The sequence below is a fragment of the Pseudopipra pipra genome, chromosome 2 (genome assembly GCF_036250125.1).
Source record: "Pseudopipra pipra isolate bDixPip1 chromosome 2, bDixPip1.hap1, whole genome shotgun sequence".
In the NCBI taxonomy this organism is placed as follows: domain Eukaryota; kingdom Metazoa; phylum Chordata; class Aves; order Passeriformes; family Pipridae; genus Pseudopipra; species Pseudopipra pipra.
In genome coordinates this window covers 31,121,656-31,142,124 of record NC_087550.1, presented here as the reverse complement: position 1 = coordinate 31,142,124, position 20,469 = coordinate 31,121,656, and the positions used below count along the sequence as shown (strand labels likewise).

The following is a 20,469-nucleotide window of genomic DNA, read 5'->3' as shown; positions in this document are numbered from 1 at the left end:
TATAGGCTGTGATCCCAGCAGTCTCAGAGGCAGGTGTTTGCTTATGCACAAATAAAGGATCAGCAGGTCAGGTGCTCTTGATTTTAGGTAGTCAAAATGCATGGTGTGGTCACCGCGCGTGATTTAATTGTGAACAGTGGCGATCAGTGACAATTTCAGATGTTTTCAGTACCTGTTTCTCAGAGCAATCTGCTCGTTTGCACATTGCTGCCACCACCTGATTTTTCTCAGTTGCTCTTCACGTGTCCTGAGTTTGTGGACTGGACCCCTTTTTTTATTCAGTGCATTTTTTGAAGCAGTAAACTGGGCTTTCATTTGCAGTCTTTCCTGGGATATTTCCAGTTTCTAAAATAGATCATGTGCTATTTTTTCCTGCATTGTTTTCAAAGTAATTTTTTTTCTGTCTCAGTTTCTTCTTCATTGCACAGTACAGCATGCTTTTCTGCCTGAATTTTATGCTTTATTCTAACATCAGTGTTGCTTTTTTTAACCTCTCCGCTGTTGCTTAATATATTAGTTTAAAAAGTCCCCAACATTCCTAGGAACTTAATAGCCAGAGAATGAAACAGAGGGGACTTGTGAAAGATTAAACCATCTTCTAACTACTGAAAGGCTGCTGAAAAACAACTCTCTGGAGATTTTGTTTATGTTGGTATGGTCTTTAACTCCAGCTTCAAGAGTTATGCCTGTGACAATGGAAATGACTGTTTTAATCTCAGCTTTAGATATACTGAGAAAGTGACTGATGGTAGTGTGGGCATTAGAGAGCACAAACATAATCAGATTGAATTGTGGACAAGGGAAGATGATAGAATAAAAAAAAAATGGGAGGAAAGGGTGCTCAATGCAATGCTGTGGTTTTGGGGAAGAGTGGCTGGGAAAGCTGCTTGGTGGGAAGGGCCCTGGACATGCTGGTTGACAGCAGCTGAACACTGAGCCAGCAGTGTGTGCAGGTGGCCAAGAAGGCCAATGGCATCGTGGCCTGTATCAGCGATAGCGTGGCCAGCAGGACCAGGGCTTTGATTGTCCCTCTGTACGTGGCACTGGTGAGGCCACACCTTGAGTACAGGTTGGGCCCTTTACTATAAGAAAGACTTTGAGGTGCTGGATGAGGTGCTGCCTAGAGAAGGGCAGTGGAGCTGGGGAAGGATCTGGAGCACAAGTCTGATGAGGAGAGGTTGAGGGAGCTGGGGGTATTTACTCTGGAGAAAAGGAGTCTCAGGGGGGACCTTCTTGTTCTCTACAACTACCTGAAAGGAAGTTGAAGCCAGGTGGATGTTGGTCTCTTCTCCCAGGTAGTAACAAGTGACAGGAAAAGAGGAAATGGCCTCAAGTTGTGCCAGGGGAAGTTTAGATTTGATATTAGGAAAAATATTAGGTTTGTCAAGCATTGGAACAGGCTGTCCAGGTAAGTGGTGGAATCACCCTCGTGGAAGTGTTCAGAAATCACGTGTATATGGCACTTAAGGACTTGGCTTAGCGGTGGACTTGGCAGTGCTGGATTAATGGTTGGACTAATGCAGTGAAGTCAGAGTACAGCTCTGATAGCAAGGTCTGTTATGTTGGTGACACAACTTACTAAAAGAACTGGGAGAGGAGAAAGCATTTTGGTCCCGGTTCAAAGCACTGTGCATGTTGGTCACAGTTAATTTGCAAACGGCAGTGAAAGAGGTGGTGTGCTGGGATCCTCGCATGGGAAGAGGTGGAAGAGGATTTATCAGCATGATAAAAACCTTAACTTTGCTGAGTAGTGTTAGAGTGGCCTGTGCTCCAAATAGTCCAGGTAAGCGGGGAGTCTTCTGATAGGTATTTGTACAGATAAGAGAGATAAAGGTACTGGGATATTTGTATGAAAATGATCTAGTTACTGAGCATCCAGATTTCAAAGTACTTTCCTAGGATAACAGTGTCATTTAAATGTGAGCATGGTTTGTTTGTTTGTAATGCCTGCCAACAATCTTTCTAGGAACAGGATATAAAACTGCTACTTGGTGACTTGTTCATTCTGTTTTGATCTGCGGTTTAATTACAGCATGTTTAATTGCTCTTTTCATTCACTCAGGAGCCAGAGCAGTTATATTTTTTTTCCCCTTTCCTGCATGTCTTTTTTTTACGGGCATACAACTTGTTAGGATAATACTCATCAAGTGACTCAGATAGAAAATAGGATCTTTAGATTGTCCTTTGGAACAGGAACTGCTGCTTTTTCATGTTGGGAATCATTACAGAGTTCACATGCTTCTGATTTATTTTTTTATGCCAAGCTCGCTGCATGAAGATGGAGCTCCTTATTGCCACAGTTTTTTGTCAGAGGTTCACTGTAATTCCTTGCCTGGTTCAAACTAGAGATTTTGTCCTTTCATTTATTTATCATGGCAAGTTCGTACCAAGGCTGTAATTTTTCTCTCTGATGTGTAAAGTTCTTAACACATACCAATGATAAGATTTTCCCATTTTGTTTTTACTAAGAGTTGAGATAAGAAACAAGTTAGATAGTTCTTTGAGAAGAAAATTTATGTTATCATAAACCAGTGCTGATGCCGAAGGGGAGATATTATTCCCTTTCTTTTCCTCAGTTTGCTAGTTGTGTAATGAAAGAGATGAGGAACTTCTCTTTGGTTGAAACTAATCTAGAAGACAAAGTGTTTGCTGCCTCAGGGTGCTCGTGGGACTTCAGACTTCACAAAGAAATGAAGGAAAATATTAAAGATGCTGGAAATATGATCACTTGTCTATAAAGGACTCTTGTGCCTTTTGTAGGGGATGCAGTCAACTGGTTTTAAGAAAATTTATGCTTAAAGGCCTGTCTGTAAAGGGAATTATCTGCATGGCTAGTGTGTGATGGGCTAAGTGGTAAATTATTATAGAATGGTTTGGGTTAGAAGGGATCTTAAAGATCATCTAGTTCTAACACTCCTGCCATGGTCAGGGACACCACCCCCTACACCAGGCTGCTCCAAGCCCCCCCCCCCAACCTGGCCTGAACACTTCCAGGGGTGGGACATCCGCAGCTTCTCTGGGCAACCTATTCCACATTGAGCATGTACTAACTCTTCATTGATGTCTGAGTGGATGCTCTTGCCTCTGGATGTACCTCCAGGATGACTCCCTCCAGCATTCACAGCAGAGGGACCTGAACACTTGTTTGCATGTTTTTATTTGACAGTGAAGTCATAGCATGCAGAGCTAATTTTGGTCAAGGCAGAAAGATGAAAAAGAACATACAGTTAATGGAAATATTTGCCATGTATGTCTTATGAGTCATTTTTTTTCTTCCACTTGCCAAAACAAGTTAGCATGGAAAATGGCTTTACTGGTGTAGCTGGGAGGACCTGTTTGTGTTCATGAAGCATGAAAACTGCCAGCAGGCTTTGCATCCCACAGTTTTACTTTTTGTTCCCTTCTCCTAAATCCCCTCAGCATGAAGGGTTCAGAGTTCTCTTCTGCTATCCCTGGAGGAGGACAGGAGGCACCAGCTTTGCAATCCACATCGGTACTAGGTTCTCTGCATACATCGTGGTTCTGATCTTCCTCTCTGTGTCCAGCACTCAAGATCTGCTCTGATATGAAGGGTTTTTATTTGTAATAATTTTCCAAATAACAGATTCCCCCTGTTGTCTCTCTAGACTTTGTCGTGTACGTTTTCTGTTTTCCTCATCTGTTTCAGGGTTTTTTTAGGTGAGCTGTGATTCATTTTGGCAGGGAAATTAAGTAGGAGTGAAATGGGGTTATGGTTACATGGGAAGGTGTTAATGGGTACCCACGACTAGGTCTTTAATCTGCGGTTGTGCAGGTGTTTGAAAGTTACGGCTTTTCTAACCAGATTAAGGGGTTTTCACATGTTCGTACATTTTCTCTTCCATTTCAATTTTCATTCCCAAATTTATTAGAAATGTGTTACTGATGTATGGGATGATCCCTGGAATGCTGGAGTAGACAGAATAGTGTTCAAAGAATATTGTGTAAGACCAGACAAGCGCCTGCCCTCCAGGAAAAAGTGCAGGACTTAACAAATGAACTGAACTCCACCAGAAGCCTTATAATTGTATATACAGTGACTCATTCTTCCTGGCTCATGACTTCTTCCTATGAAAAGTCTATATTTTTTAATATCTAGCAGATGGCACCGTGGTTTAATTATACTCGATTTTTTGAAACAGTTCTTCTTTTACAATAGTGCTGTACAAATTCTACTAGCCCTGTGAGGAGTCCTGGTGTTTTCTTCACCGCTTAAGTATATTCTGTGAAGGTTTTAGAGAGCTCCTGTATAACTTTACAGAGAGATCAAAGTTTCATAAAAGACTGAGAAGTTCATTCAGATTTAGGGGTTTTTTTGTATGTGTTCCATCACACTTTTTTGGCCAGAACTTTACACAGAATGGCAATTATGCAAGAAAGATGCTAGGTATTGTTCCTTCCCTTACGTGAAATTTTAACAAATGCAAAACATTTTTATGCGAGCTCCTGAAATTGGTGATGCAGGTCCTGCTTGAATGGAGATGAAATTTTTCGAAGGAGGTGGTAGTCTACTGTTATTTACCAAAACCAGCCAACAACACAACCCAAAATAATTACATCTCATGTTCATTCTCTTTGGGATGTTACATGTAGGACAGAACAGTGTTGTAAAAATGATCCTTACTGATGTCCCATATGAGTTCAATGAACTCTTGTCAAGAATTCTCTCTGTATTCTGAACAGAATTAAGTGTTTAAAGTTATGCAGGTTCAATGCATTTCTGAGAGGACTGAATTGTTAGTTGTGTTTACTAGTACACTTCTATTCCTTACCAGGTAAGTGCTCTGGGAAAGGAGGGATTTTCCACCACTCTTTAGCCTTCTTACACGAGCTCCCTTAGCTGGTATTTCTGGACAAGTCAGGTGTACACTGCTGCGTGTGATCCAGGTAGTATTTACATTTACTTTGGTTTGAATATAGAGTTTGTTTCTCAGTCCTGCAGGCTTCTGCTCCTGTGGTAGTTCAGGCACCCTGGCTGGTCAGGCTGCACTTCTCATGCTCTAGACAGCAGTTTCCTCCCACCTCCTTCCTTAAACCAGGAGAGTAGGATGTGATTTCTTTAAGTGCTTACTAAGGACCTGGTGAAAAGCCAGCTGAGAAATCCGGTCATTAATATTGTGTGATATGTGAAAAGCATCTTGAAAGGGTAATAAATAGAGAATGGGTTTGAAATGTTTTGTGAAGTTTGCAAAAGTAACCACATCTATACATCATGAAGATCCTAGAAATGCAAGAGCTGAAATGCTGAATCTGGAAAAAGAAGTGAGGTTTCTTTAGGTACTAACACAACCCACAGGAAGTGCTGACCTCCAAGGGTGTGCAAATTACTCAGGTTTTGTAATTTTTAGTGTTCTCCATTTTTTCTAAGGCAAATGCTCTAGCAGGGATTTTTTTGGTGACTAGGCATTGGATCATTTGAAATAAATCACCTGTACTTCTTTAAACTAGAGTTCCTATCAGTATGTACTCATAAAAAAGAGATCTGGTTAAAAACAAAAAAAGATGCAGAACAAAAGCTTCGATTCGGCAAGATTATGAATACTCTGGGTCATTTCCATGTCACACAAGCACAAACTGATGTTTAGCTGTATGAGTTAACTTTGATAGAATTGCTCGTGTGTATAAAGCGCTTTGTCCTTAATTTTGTTAGTGCCAAGTGCTTGACACTTACTGGGGTTAAGTCCTTTGATCTTGTTCTGTTCAAAATTATGAAAAGCATCAGTTTTCAGGAAAAGCAAGGAGAATATGTGCTAGGTGTCTTCAATATGCAATTGCAGTGGAAATATTAAATATAAATGGAATAAAAGAGAAAAACAGGGCTAATTTAGAATTGCATATGAATTATCTACATTGAAAAGAGGTCTCTTTTGGGGAACCAGGCTGATACTTCCTGTATTTATTTATTGAAGGAGTTTGTGTATAAAATTTCTAGAGCAGTGATGATTTATTTCTGAAACAACACAAGCATTTTCATCAGACTAGTATTTTACCAACTCAGTGTATTCACCTGAAAATAGAGGCATATAATTGAAAGACAGAGGTTAGGTGAAGCCAAGCTCAATATTGAGAAGATACATACAGGTATTCAAATGTTGTATAGGTGAGTAAAAGAAAGAACGTTTCAGTGATGTTCGAGTTTAGAACAAACACATTTGGTGTCCCAGCTGTTTATCCTGTGTCAAATAATGCTATTGGACCAGCTGAAAAACCATAATCATAATCATAAATTACAATAATAAAAGTTCTTGGATTTAAAGGTTTTAACGTGTGTGTGCATAGAGTAATGAAAATGCGTTTAGAACATAAAATTGTACGCAAAGAGTAGAGAAATAAAAATACTTGACAAATTAATTCTTAAGTTTTTCTCAAAAAATTAGAAATGAGAAAGTTAACGTCATGTAGAGTTGGATTAATAATCATCAGTTACATATTTTTTTAAAAGTTTTGCTACTCACTAACTTATAAAATTAGCATTCTGCAAATTTGCCACTTGGTGGTGCCACATTGATTTATAAATCACAGATGTGAGCTAAGATGAGCTGTTGAAGTTGTTTCTGAGGAGTGTACACTAAGAGATGTATATATTTGGTTGGAAAACTTTGATTCTGTGACAGTGGTAGTGCAGCTGTGTTCAACAGCAGTTCTGGCCTCCATTCCTCAAGCCCCATGTCTAGAGTCCTCCTCTGTCCCTTCAGTACAAAAGACAGTAAGTACATAGCAAAGCTACATCTATGAGGATGGAGTTTCTGGAACGTTTCTCCCATACCTTGCATTCAGCCAAAAATAGTTTGGATTCAGTGATATTCCAGAAATAGTGCAGAATATGGCTTTGGGGTCTCTGGAGGCAGCTGCAGGTGTGCTGCAAGTGGTAGTATGTTTGTAGGTGTTTGACTGAAGTACTTCCTGTCCAGTTGTGGTTTTAACACTGCCAAAATTTTTATGTATTTATCACTGAGGTCTGTTTCCTTGAATTGAAGGAAGGGCAATGATTATCCTAAATGTAAATATAAACAAAAAGACTCATGTGATTAAATTAACTTTATTCCATCTCTCAGTTGCCGGGCTGCTCTTCAGCAGGCTTGAAGTTCCTGTGTTTTATTAAAATTTCTGAATTTGTCACAGTGTTTCAGTGTTACCAGTATTTGGCATTGAAGAATGTTTGCACCAGACTTAACAACTTCTTTTTTTTTTTCTTTTTCTCTCTTAATACTGCAGTTCCAAAAGAATTGGTGGAGCTTCACTTGAAACTGATGAGAAAGATTGGGAAGTCTGTCACAGCAGACAGATGGGAAAAATATTTGATCAAGGTACAATATGCACATTGTATTATCCTGCAATGCTGGAATATGGTTATGATGAGTAGTTGTGTGAGCAATCCCTGGTATGAATTATAGTGAGCCTTGGGCTGTGCTGTGGCCAGCATTGATGTGTGTGCCCAGACTGTAGTTGCATCAGATCCCAGCTTAACTTTCAGTCTGCCTAGGCTTGTGTAAAAATATATCTGAAAATAGGCATTATCTTCTGCATGTAAAAGAGTATCCACCTTCATACTTGGTAGGAAAAATACTTTTTTGAGCATTAAGACACTAAATAAAGAAGATTTAGTAGCTTATAAGTGGGCTAAATCGAGCAGAGAGATTTACACAGTAACAATTCATTTGTATATCAATCGTGGATATAATTTAATGTGATTTGGTTGGTATTCATACAGGAACTAACCATATAGAGGTCTTTTAGCACGTGTTCATAATAAAAGAAGGTATTGCAGTGATTTATATCTGCATGCTCAGAATGGCACAGCTAAGATGAAAATGTAGTTATGCATCAGTAAAAACAGAGCATCCTGTTGTTTTACATAATTCTGTCTTGGTATTTGAATTGCTGCTGTGCCGTTGTTGACACTTCACATGCAAATAGTTTTCAGTTTAAGTAATTTACACTTCTTCAGAATATAAAAATATATGGATAGTCAAAATTAATAGGTTACCATTTCCCCTCTGGATATGTTCCATGTGTCTTTCCATCCACAGAATTGCAATCTTATTATTGTCTGTACAGCCACAATCACATCTTGCTTAGAAATACAGCATCATGGTAATAGCAACTGTACAAATAATGGCATTTGACAATGGCATTTGACAAATCCAGTTGCAGTTTGCCTCCTCAAGTGCTATGTGTAAGCTTTACAGAGACAGGGATTTGTCTTGAGGTTTGTGTAGCCTTCAGATGACAAAGTTTTTAGGACTGGGAATATGTTGGGGAATAACCTGGTGAAGAACCTTGAATTAACTCTAATCCCTTACCCAGTTGTAAAGTATTGATGATATTTTTAAAAAATAATTATGTTATAATTTATGTAACTTCTGTATACTTTCTGTATTACCAAGTACTGTGGTTACTGAATTATGTTAAATTCCCTAATAAACCCAAAAACCATTGCAGCAAGCTGAGAAAACCCAACTCTGAGTCGAGAACTTATGTACCCCATTGAAGCCACTTATCAGTTGTGTTGTAAGGAGAAAGCAGAGGGATAAAACAAGTTTATGAGGGAGTAGTTTGGAAAATCTTCTTCAACAGGCATTGAAAGGATGGGGAAGCAATCAGGAAACCTTCCCTTACACCCCTGTTAAGACCGAGTAAGTGTTAATAAATTCAACTTCATTTAACAGTCTCCAGAGCTAACTTGAAGTTTATTCTGGACAGTGATTCAAAGTAACCTTGAAGAACAAAGGAATTTGACTATAACTAATTAGAAAGGTATGCTAATATTGTCCCGATTTCAAAGGAGTGTAATTAATTTAGAAAAACAAGTAAGAGCATTGGGAAATGTCACAAAAGCCAGGAAAAACTGAAAAGATGTGAGACCACTGAGAGCATTCTTCCCTGATACCAGCAGTATTGTTCCACATATTATTGATACACTCTAAGAGGCAAACTTGACCTGTTTTCCCTTTGTTGGAAACTACTAATGTGTTTCTTTGCTAAAACAGGGTTTGACATTTTCTAGATGTGACCATGTTCTTACTTAGGCAGAAACTTTTTGTGGAGGACTTATGTGCACAAATATTAAGAATATGTAGGTATTACTATGTTTTGTTTATATACCAACTATTTATAAAATGTATTTCATTTGACTGTTGTGCTTATAAAGAGTATGATAAAAATTGTCTCTAAGATATGGCTGGTATTTTGACAGATGAATGTATTTTGGGATAGGAAGTGAACATGATAGTTGAGAGTTCTTTCCCTTCCCTCTTCTGGTGGTGAACCACCCAAGTCACCAGCATGCTCACTAGTCTTTTTCTGGCAGAAAATGGCTGTAGGACTCCAGGAATCTGACTTTTCTCCTCTATATAGGGAATGTATGTGGTCATGTATGACCAACATAAAGAAATGACTCGTCCTAAACGTTCCAAAAACTACAAGGAACTGTCTATCTTAGCTGTTCTTTGAGAAACAAGTAGTTAAGTCACATTGAATTGTCTCCTGACAAAATGTTCTATCTGACTATTGTCAAACATATTTTGTATTTTTATACAGATAAGATTTCTCTGGACTGGTCCATTTGGAACCTTCAATCCAAAATCAGCATGTTATGGATACCCTTGTCTTTTCCAATTATTAGAATTCAGGCATCTGTAGTCCCACCCAAACAGGTTCCTCTGCTATGTCTTTCACCTTCCTGTTTTTGTTGTTTAAAGTGAACATTTCGAACATGCCAATAGTAAGTGTCGGGTGCCATCGTAGCTTCTTTGGAAATATTTGAGAGAGTGAACTGTTCCAGCATCTCTTTCAGGGTGGGAGGGTGCTGACCACCCTTTAGCCTTCAGAAACCAGCTGCTCCTGCAAGCAGCAGGTTTTTGATCAGTGTGAAACATACCCTCAGTGAAGGCAAAGATTTCAGCAGAGCCTAAATCAATGAGATGTGTAGTTCAGGGTTGTGACAGTACTTGTCAAGAGAAAGCACAATTATCTGGGTTTTAATTGTCAAAATGTAGTCATTTCAGTTTGAACAGATACTTCCTCAGCTCTGATGTCTCGTAGCTCTTGCTTTGACAGTCACACACTTCCACAGCATATGAAGCTTCTCATTATTGCTTTCATACTTAATGAGTAAGTAATGAACGGCAACTGGCATATGCCTTGAGCAAGGGTTTTGATGTATAGTTTCCCAGTGTTCTTCACATTACGTAGTTAAATATGAGAGAGAAAGTAGAGTAACCTCATTCTGTGAGTGGGCAGCGTTTGTCTCCTGCTGTGAGCTTTGGCTTTGCATCAGAGAAGTCCCTGTGTAGTATTCCTTAACCTCAGAGCAAGAAAATCTGCTCTTCGGCAGGATCCCTTGTGACCAGAGTGCTCTTTGGTGTTCTGTGTAGGTTGTAGTTTAAAGTCACAGTATGATTTGTGGTGGCTGAGGTGATCTAACTGCAGCCTTACCCTTGGGCCACTTAAGAACTGGTGTTAGTACTAGGGATTGTGGAGGGTCAGTAATGTGGCCCAGGCGATAGCGGAGGGGTAGCAGCCCCCTTTCTTGGTTGGAGTCCAGGTAGATCTGCTGATCTGTGTTTCTGGTGGGTTAAATGTAGGGTTATTTTTGCTGCTGTTTCCAGAGAAAGCTGCTTTCAGATGTGATTGACAGGTTTCTAAGTAGCTTGGTGACTATATCTTGTTTTTAATAATAATTTGGTGATTGGGAGACTATGCTGTTTTGATTGAGTCCATCCTTGCAGACTGAAGGGCAGCAGCACCTCATGTGTTGGTTTGGACAATCGTGATTCAACAGTGACACTTCAAAATAATCTCAGCTGGTAGTGTAGCTGTGATTGGCTTTCACCTCCTCGTGGATATTTCCACTGGAATAGCCTCACCGACTGGAGATCCTGCCATGTGTCCTCAGCTGATGAGTAGCTTGTCTCTGATCATGAGAGCTGTCTTAAGCTTGTCTGAGTTGTTTAGGAGGAGAGGGAATTCCTTCTCCACCTTTATTATTGGAGTTCATGCTGATTCAATCTATTTATCCTCTATGACCACTTCTTTTTGTGTTAGTTTTTTTCCCCCATATTGGTGTGGTTGAATTTATTTGCTTTAAGTAAATTGAAATTGGCTATACTTAAAATATTTTAAAATATCTATCAAACAGCTTAAAGCCCAAGGTATTTTCTGAAGAATAATAATTCCACCGCGTGGAGTGAGTAGCAGTTGCATTTGTTATCTGCAGTACAGTTGAAGGACTTAGGGGGCCCCAAGAGACCATGGCAGCTTATGTGCTAAGTGCTGTAAGGAGATGTAATAAGAAATGCTGTCTACGTCAGAGAATTTATGTTCTAAACAGACAGAAATAGCAAAATTTGAGATATTTTGCACAGCAAAGACAAGAATACCTTCCCAATCCAGAGATATGCTATCTAATTTAGGGTGTTTGAAGAATGTGGTGGTGATCAGGGCCTTGATGATCTGCTCTTCCATGGAAGTGCACCAGTGCTTTCTAACCTACCTCAGTTTTATTTTTTGTGTGAAGCTTTCTGACTGCAATCCCAAGGAGATTATGTATAATGAGTTACCACAGTAAAGTACTATTAATAAAAAAGTTTAAAGTTGCTTTTATCTCCTAACCCTGGAAATCTGCTTATTTTGTTTGTGACAGATATGCCAAGAATTCAACAGCACTTGGGCTTGGGAGATGGAAAAAAAAGGATACCTAGAAATGAGTGTTGAATGCAAACTGGGAATTCTGAAGGTACACATTCATCAGATAAGATTCTAAATTACTTTTTTCTCACTCACTTAAGTATCTTGGAGATTTAGCTTCCTCACTCACTTAAATGTCTTGCAAATTCAGCTTGATGAAAACATAAGTGCATATATTAAATAGAGAGCTGATCTTGGAACAGACATCATATTCATTATTGTGGGATAAGCCCAAGCAGCATGTAACACTTTGTTTGCGTATTTTTCACACTTTGTATGACAGTAGTTTTGTGCTTACCGTTTTTTCAACAGCTATTTGTCTTTGCAGTATACACTTCTAAAAATGTATGTTATCTCTCTGAATTCCGAAGGCAAAGATAGAACTTAATCTTTTCAAGTCTTGAGAAAACTGTCAGGGTTGGTTCCAAGTTATGTATGACTTTTAGTGTAGAATGAGAGCTTGTACTATGTAATAAAATTTAGAATAAGCTTTCTAAGCTGGCCAGAAAAAACAAAACAAACCTTGTCTCTCATTTAAAAACAACATGGTCTGGAAAAAACTGATAGCTACAGCTGACACACAGATCCAACAGGAAGAGGCCTAAAAAGAAGTCCCAAATTACGCTGAAAGGAAGTGAACTGATTTTCTTCTTTCTCTTTATATTTTCGATATTTTAACAGTCTTTCTACTTTCTCACTTTTTCAGTATCTCTGTGAATGTCAGTTTGATGACAATCTCAAGTTTAAGAATATCATTAACGAGGAGGATGCTGATGCCATGCGTCTGCAGCCCATTGGTCGGGACAAGGATGGCCTGATGTACTGGTATCAGCTGGATCAAGAGCATAATGTCAGGATGTACATAGAAGAACAGGATGACCAGGATGGATCCACATGGAAATGCATTGTTAGGTATTCCTTTTTTTTTTTCCTTTTTTTTGTAGGATTTTTAACTATTTGTGACTGGGACTCAGAAATGGATTTCAGTAACTCTTTGTTTCTCACACAGTAGAACTCCTGACAGGGGGATTTTCTGCCTTCACATCTATGTTCTAGTGAAAAATCATATAGAGAAATAACTTGCTGATTTGTTGGTAACAGCTATCATATAATTTTTTTCCTGCTTAATTGAGCTACAATGAATATATAGAAAGGGTACCAAGAGAAGACACTCTTAAGAATGATGGCTCCATTTTGCTTACTGGCCAGCTAAATGTCTTAGAAAATAGAATACTCTTGCTTCTTTAACTTCAGTTTTATTCAGAAAGTAGCAAGTGAACAGATTTGGTTTTGGGGGAATTATATTGCAATTGCTCCTGTTGGAGGAAATCTAGAGTAGATCAAGGAGATGGTCAGAGAACTGGAGCCTCTCCTATGAAGACAGGCTGAGGCAATTGGGGTTGTCCAGCCTGGAGAAGAGAAGGATCCAGGGAGACCTCAGAGCCCCTTCCAGAACACAAAGGGGCTCAAGAAAGGTAGAGAAGAACTTTTTACAGAGTTGTGTACTGGTAAGACAAGGGGTAATGGCTTCAAACTGACAGAGGGCAGGTTTAGACTTGATATTAGGAAGAAATCCTTTACTGTGAGGGTGGTGAGGCACTGACACAGGCTGCCCAGAGAACTTGTGGCTACCCAACCCCAGGAAGTGTTCAAGGCCAGGTTAGATGGGGCTTTGAGCAACCTGGTCTAGTGGAAGATGTCCCTGCCCATGGCAGGGGAGTTGGAACTAGATGGTCTTTGAAAGTCCATTCCACCTCAAACCATCTGCAGGTTATTTACTGCCATAACTTTAGTTTAAACTTACTAGCATTACTTCTGGTTACATCTAGACAGCTGCTGTGGGTGAATAAAGTAAATGTATGTAAACAAACAGATCGAGAGCTGAGCGGTGTTTATCTCTTTTGTGCTTTATAGACTCCAAAGATCATTGCCAAAAGTGGAAGAAATCAGGGTTCTACTCCACACTCACAGCAGAAAGCCACAGTAATGCACTGAGAAATCTGAAATGGTTTTAAAACGTGAGATTCCACATCTCAGGGTTGTTGCAAGCCTCCTTTCTTTCTTTAAATCTGGAGACAACAAATTGCTGAACATTGGCTTTGAAAAAGAAATGTGAGAGCCTTATTATTCTAGTCCATTATGAAAACAATGACTCTGTTCAATCATGGCTCAAATTCTTTATACATAAAGGTTTTTTTTAACAGTTAGATATGCAGTTTAAACAAGGAGTTACAGTGAACTGAGATTCACATTTATACAGATGTGCACCAACATTTTCTTGCTGTCATAACTCCAATAGCTGGAGTTTTCTAGACAACTTGGTGGTGCTTGCTATGTGTTCTTAGGATGCACACTTGCAAAAAGTATCTAAATTATTTTGCTAGTTGCTTTCGAAAATTTCACTTAAATGGTCTGGTTGCTTCTTTGGTGCATGAGCAGAAAGGTATAACTTCTCTGTTGAGAGAAAAAAGAAATAGCAAAGTAAAATCAGTGAGGATTGGCAGTAGGATAATGAATACAAGAATAATAGTAGCAGCTTGGATCCAGACCCAACAGAAATTGAGTTAAGATAGATAAGTAGATAAGGTCCTTCCAAAAACATAATTTTATTTTGGTATGGATAAATGCGAAGGCTTCTGACTGCAAAGTTCCCAGCCATTCAGGTTGGACAAGCATTTCACTGTGCTTGTGTTTTCATTATATAACTCTATAAGGTTTTCAGGATAGTGTTCATTTAAGGAGATAATGTTTGTTTATTTTTCATGAATCCTTTTGGGGTAAGTAAGTGGCTTATCAGACTGTATGTTTTTCACTTCTAGAAACCGCAATGAGCTTGCCGAGACCCTTGAGCTCTTGAAAGCACAAATTGATCCTGCCCTGTTGAAAAATAACAATTCTCAGCAGGAGAACTCATCACGTGAAAGTCCAAACATAGAAGATGAAGATGCCAAAAAGGGTGAAGAAGCAGCTACACAAGGTTTTCTGCCTTCTTATCTCAAATTTTAAATGTTGTGATGTGGCAATGTTAGACTTTTCAGCTTCATGAAAAGTTACTGTGTTAGATTAGGACTTTTTAAAAAAGAGAAAAAATGTTTCTGTTCAAAGTAAATCAAGTAAATATTGAATCCTTTGAAATTATAAATATTTTTTGAGTTTTTTAGCACATATTTAAGCTCAAGAATTTATTTATAAGAAGAGAGCTATGTACAAATTGTTTCCTAGGTAATTTTTTTTTATTTTTGCTGTACCCTTTGTATAATATTGTAAATACTCATCATTGTATGTTTTTGTGGGGCATTGAACTGTTGCCAAACTTTTCTTGTTCTAGCAACATTAAAATTTGAAAAAGAAAAAAATCTGCTTGTGCAATGCCATGATTGAAATCAATATAGTATTGGGTGTGGTGTTTATTCTTGCTTTTGAGTTTGAATCAGACAAATAGAGGTTATTTCCTCAAATGTTTCACAATCAACATGGTTTTTCAGGAAGACATGAGATTAAGTTAAAACAATTAAAAATACTAAAATACTGTAGAAGTGAAGCTGTCCTTACCTATCTCCACTGTATTGTTGTTATTAGAATCATAGAATCATTTAGGTTGGAAAAGATCTCTAAGATCAAAGCAAAGAACTTTTTTCTTTCCTTATTATCATGTCATTGCACATAATCTACTAACTTTGCTGACTTGTTGGTTTGTGCATTGGTTTTACTAAGTATCAGTTAGCTTGAAGTATTTTATAAGAATCTGATCTTTTTTCGGGTCGTGAAAAAAGCTAAGATCTTATTATCCCAAGTAATTTTACCCCAGTTTTACTACCTCGTATTATTATTTTGTTAAAATACAGGAAAATATTTTCACAATCAGAAACAAGATTTAAATATTACAGAGTGTTTGTAGGTGTTTTTTTTCAAATGTGTATGAGTTAATTGGATATATGGAATTAGTTGGGGCCTGTCTTGATTCTGAATACCAAAGAGAAAGACCTGGCATTTTATTCGCACTCTTTGTGCAACAAACAGTATAGAACAGAAAAAATAAATGAAACATTTAGATAAATTTGGAGTTGTGGAAGTATTAAAAGAAGATTGTAGAAATGGCAGTAAATTGTGACAATCACCAGCAGAATTGTCTCTCAGTCTTAGACATTGCTAATATCTAATTCCGCATGTAAGTGCCAGCACAACCTGCATGGTTACTGACACTGCAGAATTAATTCCATGTATTGATTTTACCTTTGTCTCAATCAAGCCAAATCATCTATTTGACATTTCTTCTTCAGATACGATTTTACTTTACCTTGAATTCAGGAGCAGTCATTTGAAAACATTTCAATGAATGTCCACCTTGTAGATAATTCCCCAAATCCTGTGGCACACTCACCTGGCTCAGTGCTTGCATTAGGCTGTGTTATTGGTTCAAAATCACCCCTAAGCACTAGTTGCAGAACCACAGAATGGTTTGGAATGGAGGGGACCTTTAAAGGCCATTTACTCAAACCTCCCTGCAATGAGCAGAGATGTCTTAAACTGTATCAGAGTTGCTCAGAACCCCATCCAGGCTGACCTTGAATGTTTCCAGGGATGGGACAACCACCACCTCTCTGGGGAACCTCTGCCAGTGTTTCACCTACCTAATTGTAAAAAACTTCTTCCTAATATCTAATCTAAACCTCCCCTCTCTTAGTGTAAAACCATTCCCCCTTGTCCAGTCACTTCATGCACTTGTCAAAATTCCAGCTCTCTTGTAGCCGCTTTAGGTACTGGAAGGGGCTCTGAGGTCTCCACAGAGCCTTCTCTTCTGCAGTCTGAACAAGCCCAACTCTCTCAGCCTATCTCCATAGCAGAGGTGCTCCAGCCCTCGGAGCATCTTTGTGATCTCCCCTGGACTCACTCCAGCAGGTCTCTGTCTCATATATGTAGTGAATAATGAAATTATTTACATTTGCAGTGATTGAAGTGCTGTCAGTGTATCCACAGAGCACTACTTAAAGTCTTTCAGTTGAGAAGCTGTAGTTTTTCTTCCTTGTAGTCCAAGGATTGCACTCAAAGCCCTTCTAAAGTGCAGTGAAAACATATCAGAATATGTTGCTGTTTGCAACATATACTTGTTTGCTTTGGCCACTTTCCATGCAGCATTAAATTAGTTCATACAAAAATATGGTAAACTGACCCAGTGCTTACATGTTTTCTGCTGGCCTAATTGATTGACTCAAATAGCATTAAGAAAACTTGTACTTTGACTGAGTAATTTTGTATATATATGAAATGCTTTATGAGAAGTTCACGGAGTTTGCCTATAGAACATCTGCTGGTTTTCAGTATGGAGAAGTTTTGGGATTCTGGTGATCCTTAATGAAGTTTGGGAGGAAGCAGTAGGTTAAGGGAAGAAATGGTTGGACAAAGTTTAGACAGAAGTGTAGGGAAGCTGAAAGAATTCAGACATAGAAAAAAATATCTCATTTTCACTGTTAAAGATCTTTACAGAGGCGGCTTTTTCTTTTTTTACAAGGGCTCTGATTGGGGATCACTTCTGTGAAGGGGAAAAAACCAGTCTTGAGCCTTCAAAATGTTCCCATTTCTGGTGCCTTATAGATGCATCTTTCACTGCTGTACTAATGCTGAGATTTATATGGGTACATGCATTGTATTTGAAAATATTCTAAAATCTGTGAATTCTTCCTCACTGCTCTTTTCTAGAATGCTTTTTTTCTTTGATGTAATTGTTAACTGTCATGTACTGTCCCCTGTATATTTCTAACTATTTTGGAAAGCTCTCATCATGGAAAAAAACTACACTAGCTTGGATTGAGAGGGGCAAGGTAGAAGGAAAAAAAATAATCTTTTTGTTTGCAGTTATGGCACACTCGCAAAAGCATCTTTTAGGTGGTAGGAGCTGCTGCTCTGGTATATATAGTGATACTGTATTTGCTTTTTCTAATTAGTTCTATTGCTGGCTGACACAAATCAGATAAAAAAACCTTAGGTATCAAGAGGTTGTGGTAACGACAAATAACGAGCTTAAGCATATAATTACAGAATAGCTCTATGGTTTATTCTGACTGCTGGAACTGTAATTCAGGCCCTAATAATCTGAGTTAGCAAAGTGGAGTAACCTGATTGTTTCATCTCTGCAGGTGTTTCTGGGATATGCTTCTCTTCACTGCTTGTTTTAAAAAGAGTAGATGAAGTGGGTGTAGACTATTGTCTGTATGTAGGAGATATAGTCATTGCCCAAGAATCTGGATGAATTTTGCCATAAGCCATAATGCTGAATGTCTTTTCTCCAAACTGTTGAAGTACGATAGTTAAGAATATCTTGAAAGAAAAACACGTACAAACAGGAGACTGACTTCTCTGAGGAATTTCACTTGAAGGCCTCGGAATCCTACACTGTGTTCTGTTTTCTGAAATAGTCCAGAAACTCAAGTGAGACTTCAGGTCTCTGCTTAGGTTTTATTTATCCTCTGAAAGTATTGTGGTACTACTGAAGAGGGGGCTGGGATGTCTGTTGAAAGAAGCATAAATCTAGAGTTCTGCTTCTGGCTTCTGAAATTTAGGTTTATCTTGGTATATAATTAAACTGAACAGTGATTCTACAGCTAAAAATTGTCAGCCCACTCATTTAATGACAGTGTTAGACAAGTGAGATTTCGAGTAATTGAACAAGAGAAGATTCCTTTGTGTGAGACTTAGGGCTGTTGGTTTTTTTAGATATGCTTTTGTTTTGATGATGTTCTTTGTAATCCTGGAGGTCCCCTGGTTGTTTCATAGCTATTTTTCTCTGTCAACAGAAAATCAGTTAAAAATCAAAGAAGAAAAAGAGCAGGTGGAGGAACAGTCAGTGGAATCAGAAAGCCTTCCTCCTCCTGTGGTCAAAGAAGATGAAAATATGCTGAAAATTGAGAAAGTGGAAGAAAAAGAAATTATAAAATTGCCAGTAATAGTAAAATTAGAGAAACCTTCAGAACACAATGAAGAAAAGCAAACTGTCAAAGAAGAAAGTGACTCCTTTAAAGAAAATGTCAAGCCTGTTAAAGTAGAGGTAAAGGAAAACAAAACAGAACCCAAAGACCTAAAAGAAGTAAAAAGCTGTTCGGACAAAATAGCAGTTCATGAGCCAGAGAGGCTAGAATTTTGTGTTAATGTCAAAACTCCCCAAGAAATTGTGGAGAAGTCTGTGGAAGAAAGTGAAAAACTTAAAAATGACCAGCAGGCAAAAATACCACTTAAAAAGCGAGAGATCAAGCTGACGGATGACTATGACAGTCCGATAAAGGGGGCCCTGTGTAAATGTGTTACTCCGACAAAGGATGTCTTGAAGGAAGAAGGGAAACCAGAAGAAGAAGCTTTTAAGAGAGTCCCTACAATTACTGCTTTATGTCCTGATGGGAAAGTGCTAGTAAATGGAGAGGTTAGCTGTGAAAAAATAACCCCGAGCGTCATACAAAACAATAAGTCAGAACACTCTGCTGGTGCAAAGGAAGACAGCAGCTCACTGAAAGAGAAAAATGGAAAAAGTGGGGAAAACCTATCAGACTCCCTAAACTCTATAAAATCGTGTGAGGTTGAGAAAAATTCCGTAAGTGTGCTGAAAGAGATTGGGGCTGTGGTCTCTGACGTTTCTAATCAGAAAGTGCCTTCAAAGGAGGAATCTAGTCCTGTGGAAAAAGAGTCCCTTGACAGCACAACTACTGAAACAGTAGCAGAAGAGTCTTCGAACTCTGAAGACTGTGCCAAAACAACTGAAGAGAAACCAGCAACCAATATCAAAGAGGACAGCCCACTGCCTCCCAAAGAATGTTCAGAGAAGCTTGAGACACTCCCAAGTGCATCTGCTCCTGAAGAACTGCCCACACCTGCACTGGCTGATGAAGAGACTTTGGAAAGTAAAGGTGAGTCTGAGGAGAAAACTGATTCTCCAAAAGCTGCTGAGGTACCTCCTGCATCTGCTTCTCCTGTTACTGTGGAGAAACCTGTTTTGGAAAAGGAGGACTCTGATAGTAAAACGGCTCTACCTGAGGAGAGCAAAGTAGAAGAAAAATCCAGCCTTGAAAAACAAGAGGAAGAGCCAAATACTGCCAAAACAGAGCCAGATGGATTAGATGATGCTCATGCATCTAATCTAGAGGACTCCTCAGAGAGCAAAAAGGAATCTCCACTACCTAGAAGCAAATTTAAATATAAGCTAGTTTCTGAAGAAGAAAACTGTGCAACAGAGAACAAGGAAATAACTTCTGAAAGACAGAAAGAAGGAATTAAATTAACAATCAGGATCTCTAGTCGGAAGAAAAAGACAGAAACACCGCCAGAAGAGGTCAGCATTGGCCGCACATTAAGGCGCTCTCCAAGAATATCCAAGCCTACTCCAAAAGTTGCGGAGACTCGGGATCAGAAGACTGAGAAGAAGCGAACTGAAGAGGAAGAGGAGAAACCTACAGCAGCACAAAAAGCAGAACGAAAAGAAGATGCAAAAAAACAAGAGAAGGAGACAAATTCTAAGGTTAACAAGGTAATACAGTTTTATTACCTGGGAATAGAGAATACCGGCAGCCTTATCTGTAAGGATATACACTTACATAGGAATATTGAAGAATATGTTCCTTTTGTCAGTTTTTGCAAGAAACTAGCTTTGCAATTCAGTTAGTGGACTCAACCAATTTTGCAACACCCTGTAAGAGAGTGCTAATATCTGTTGACTTACCAGTTTGTAAAATCTGTCATTTGAACCAACCTAAGTAGACCAAATCAACTGGAGAGAATTCT

At 38.7% G+C, this 20,469-nt stretch overlaps 1 protein-coding gene across 1 annotated transcript in view; it reads left to right on the top strand.

The window, feature by feature from the left end:
• The window catches only part of RSF1 (remodeling and spacing factor 1), a 64,243-nt gene that overhangs the window by 17,039 nt on the left and 26,735 nt on the right, over positions 1-20,469 (top strand). The window contains exons 2-6 of the mRNA XM_064644849.1: positions 7,234-7,325; positions 11,663-11,755; positions 12,413-12,618; positions 14,526-14,683; positions 18,498-20,215. Coding sequence (XP_064500919.1) covers positions 7,234-7,325; positions 11,663-11,755; positions 12,413-12,618; positions 14,526-14,683; positions 18,498-20,215 — 2,267 coding nt within the window. The remainder of the gene's footprint in view (positions 1-7,233; positions 7,326-11,662; positions 11,756-12,412; positions 12,619-14,525; positions 14,684-18,497; positions 20,216-20,469) is intronic.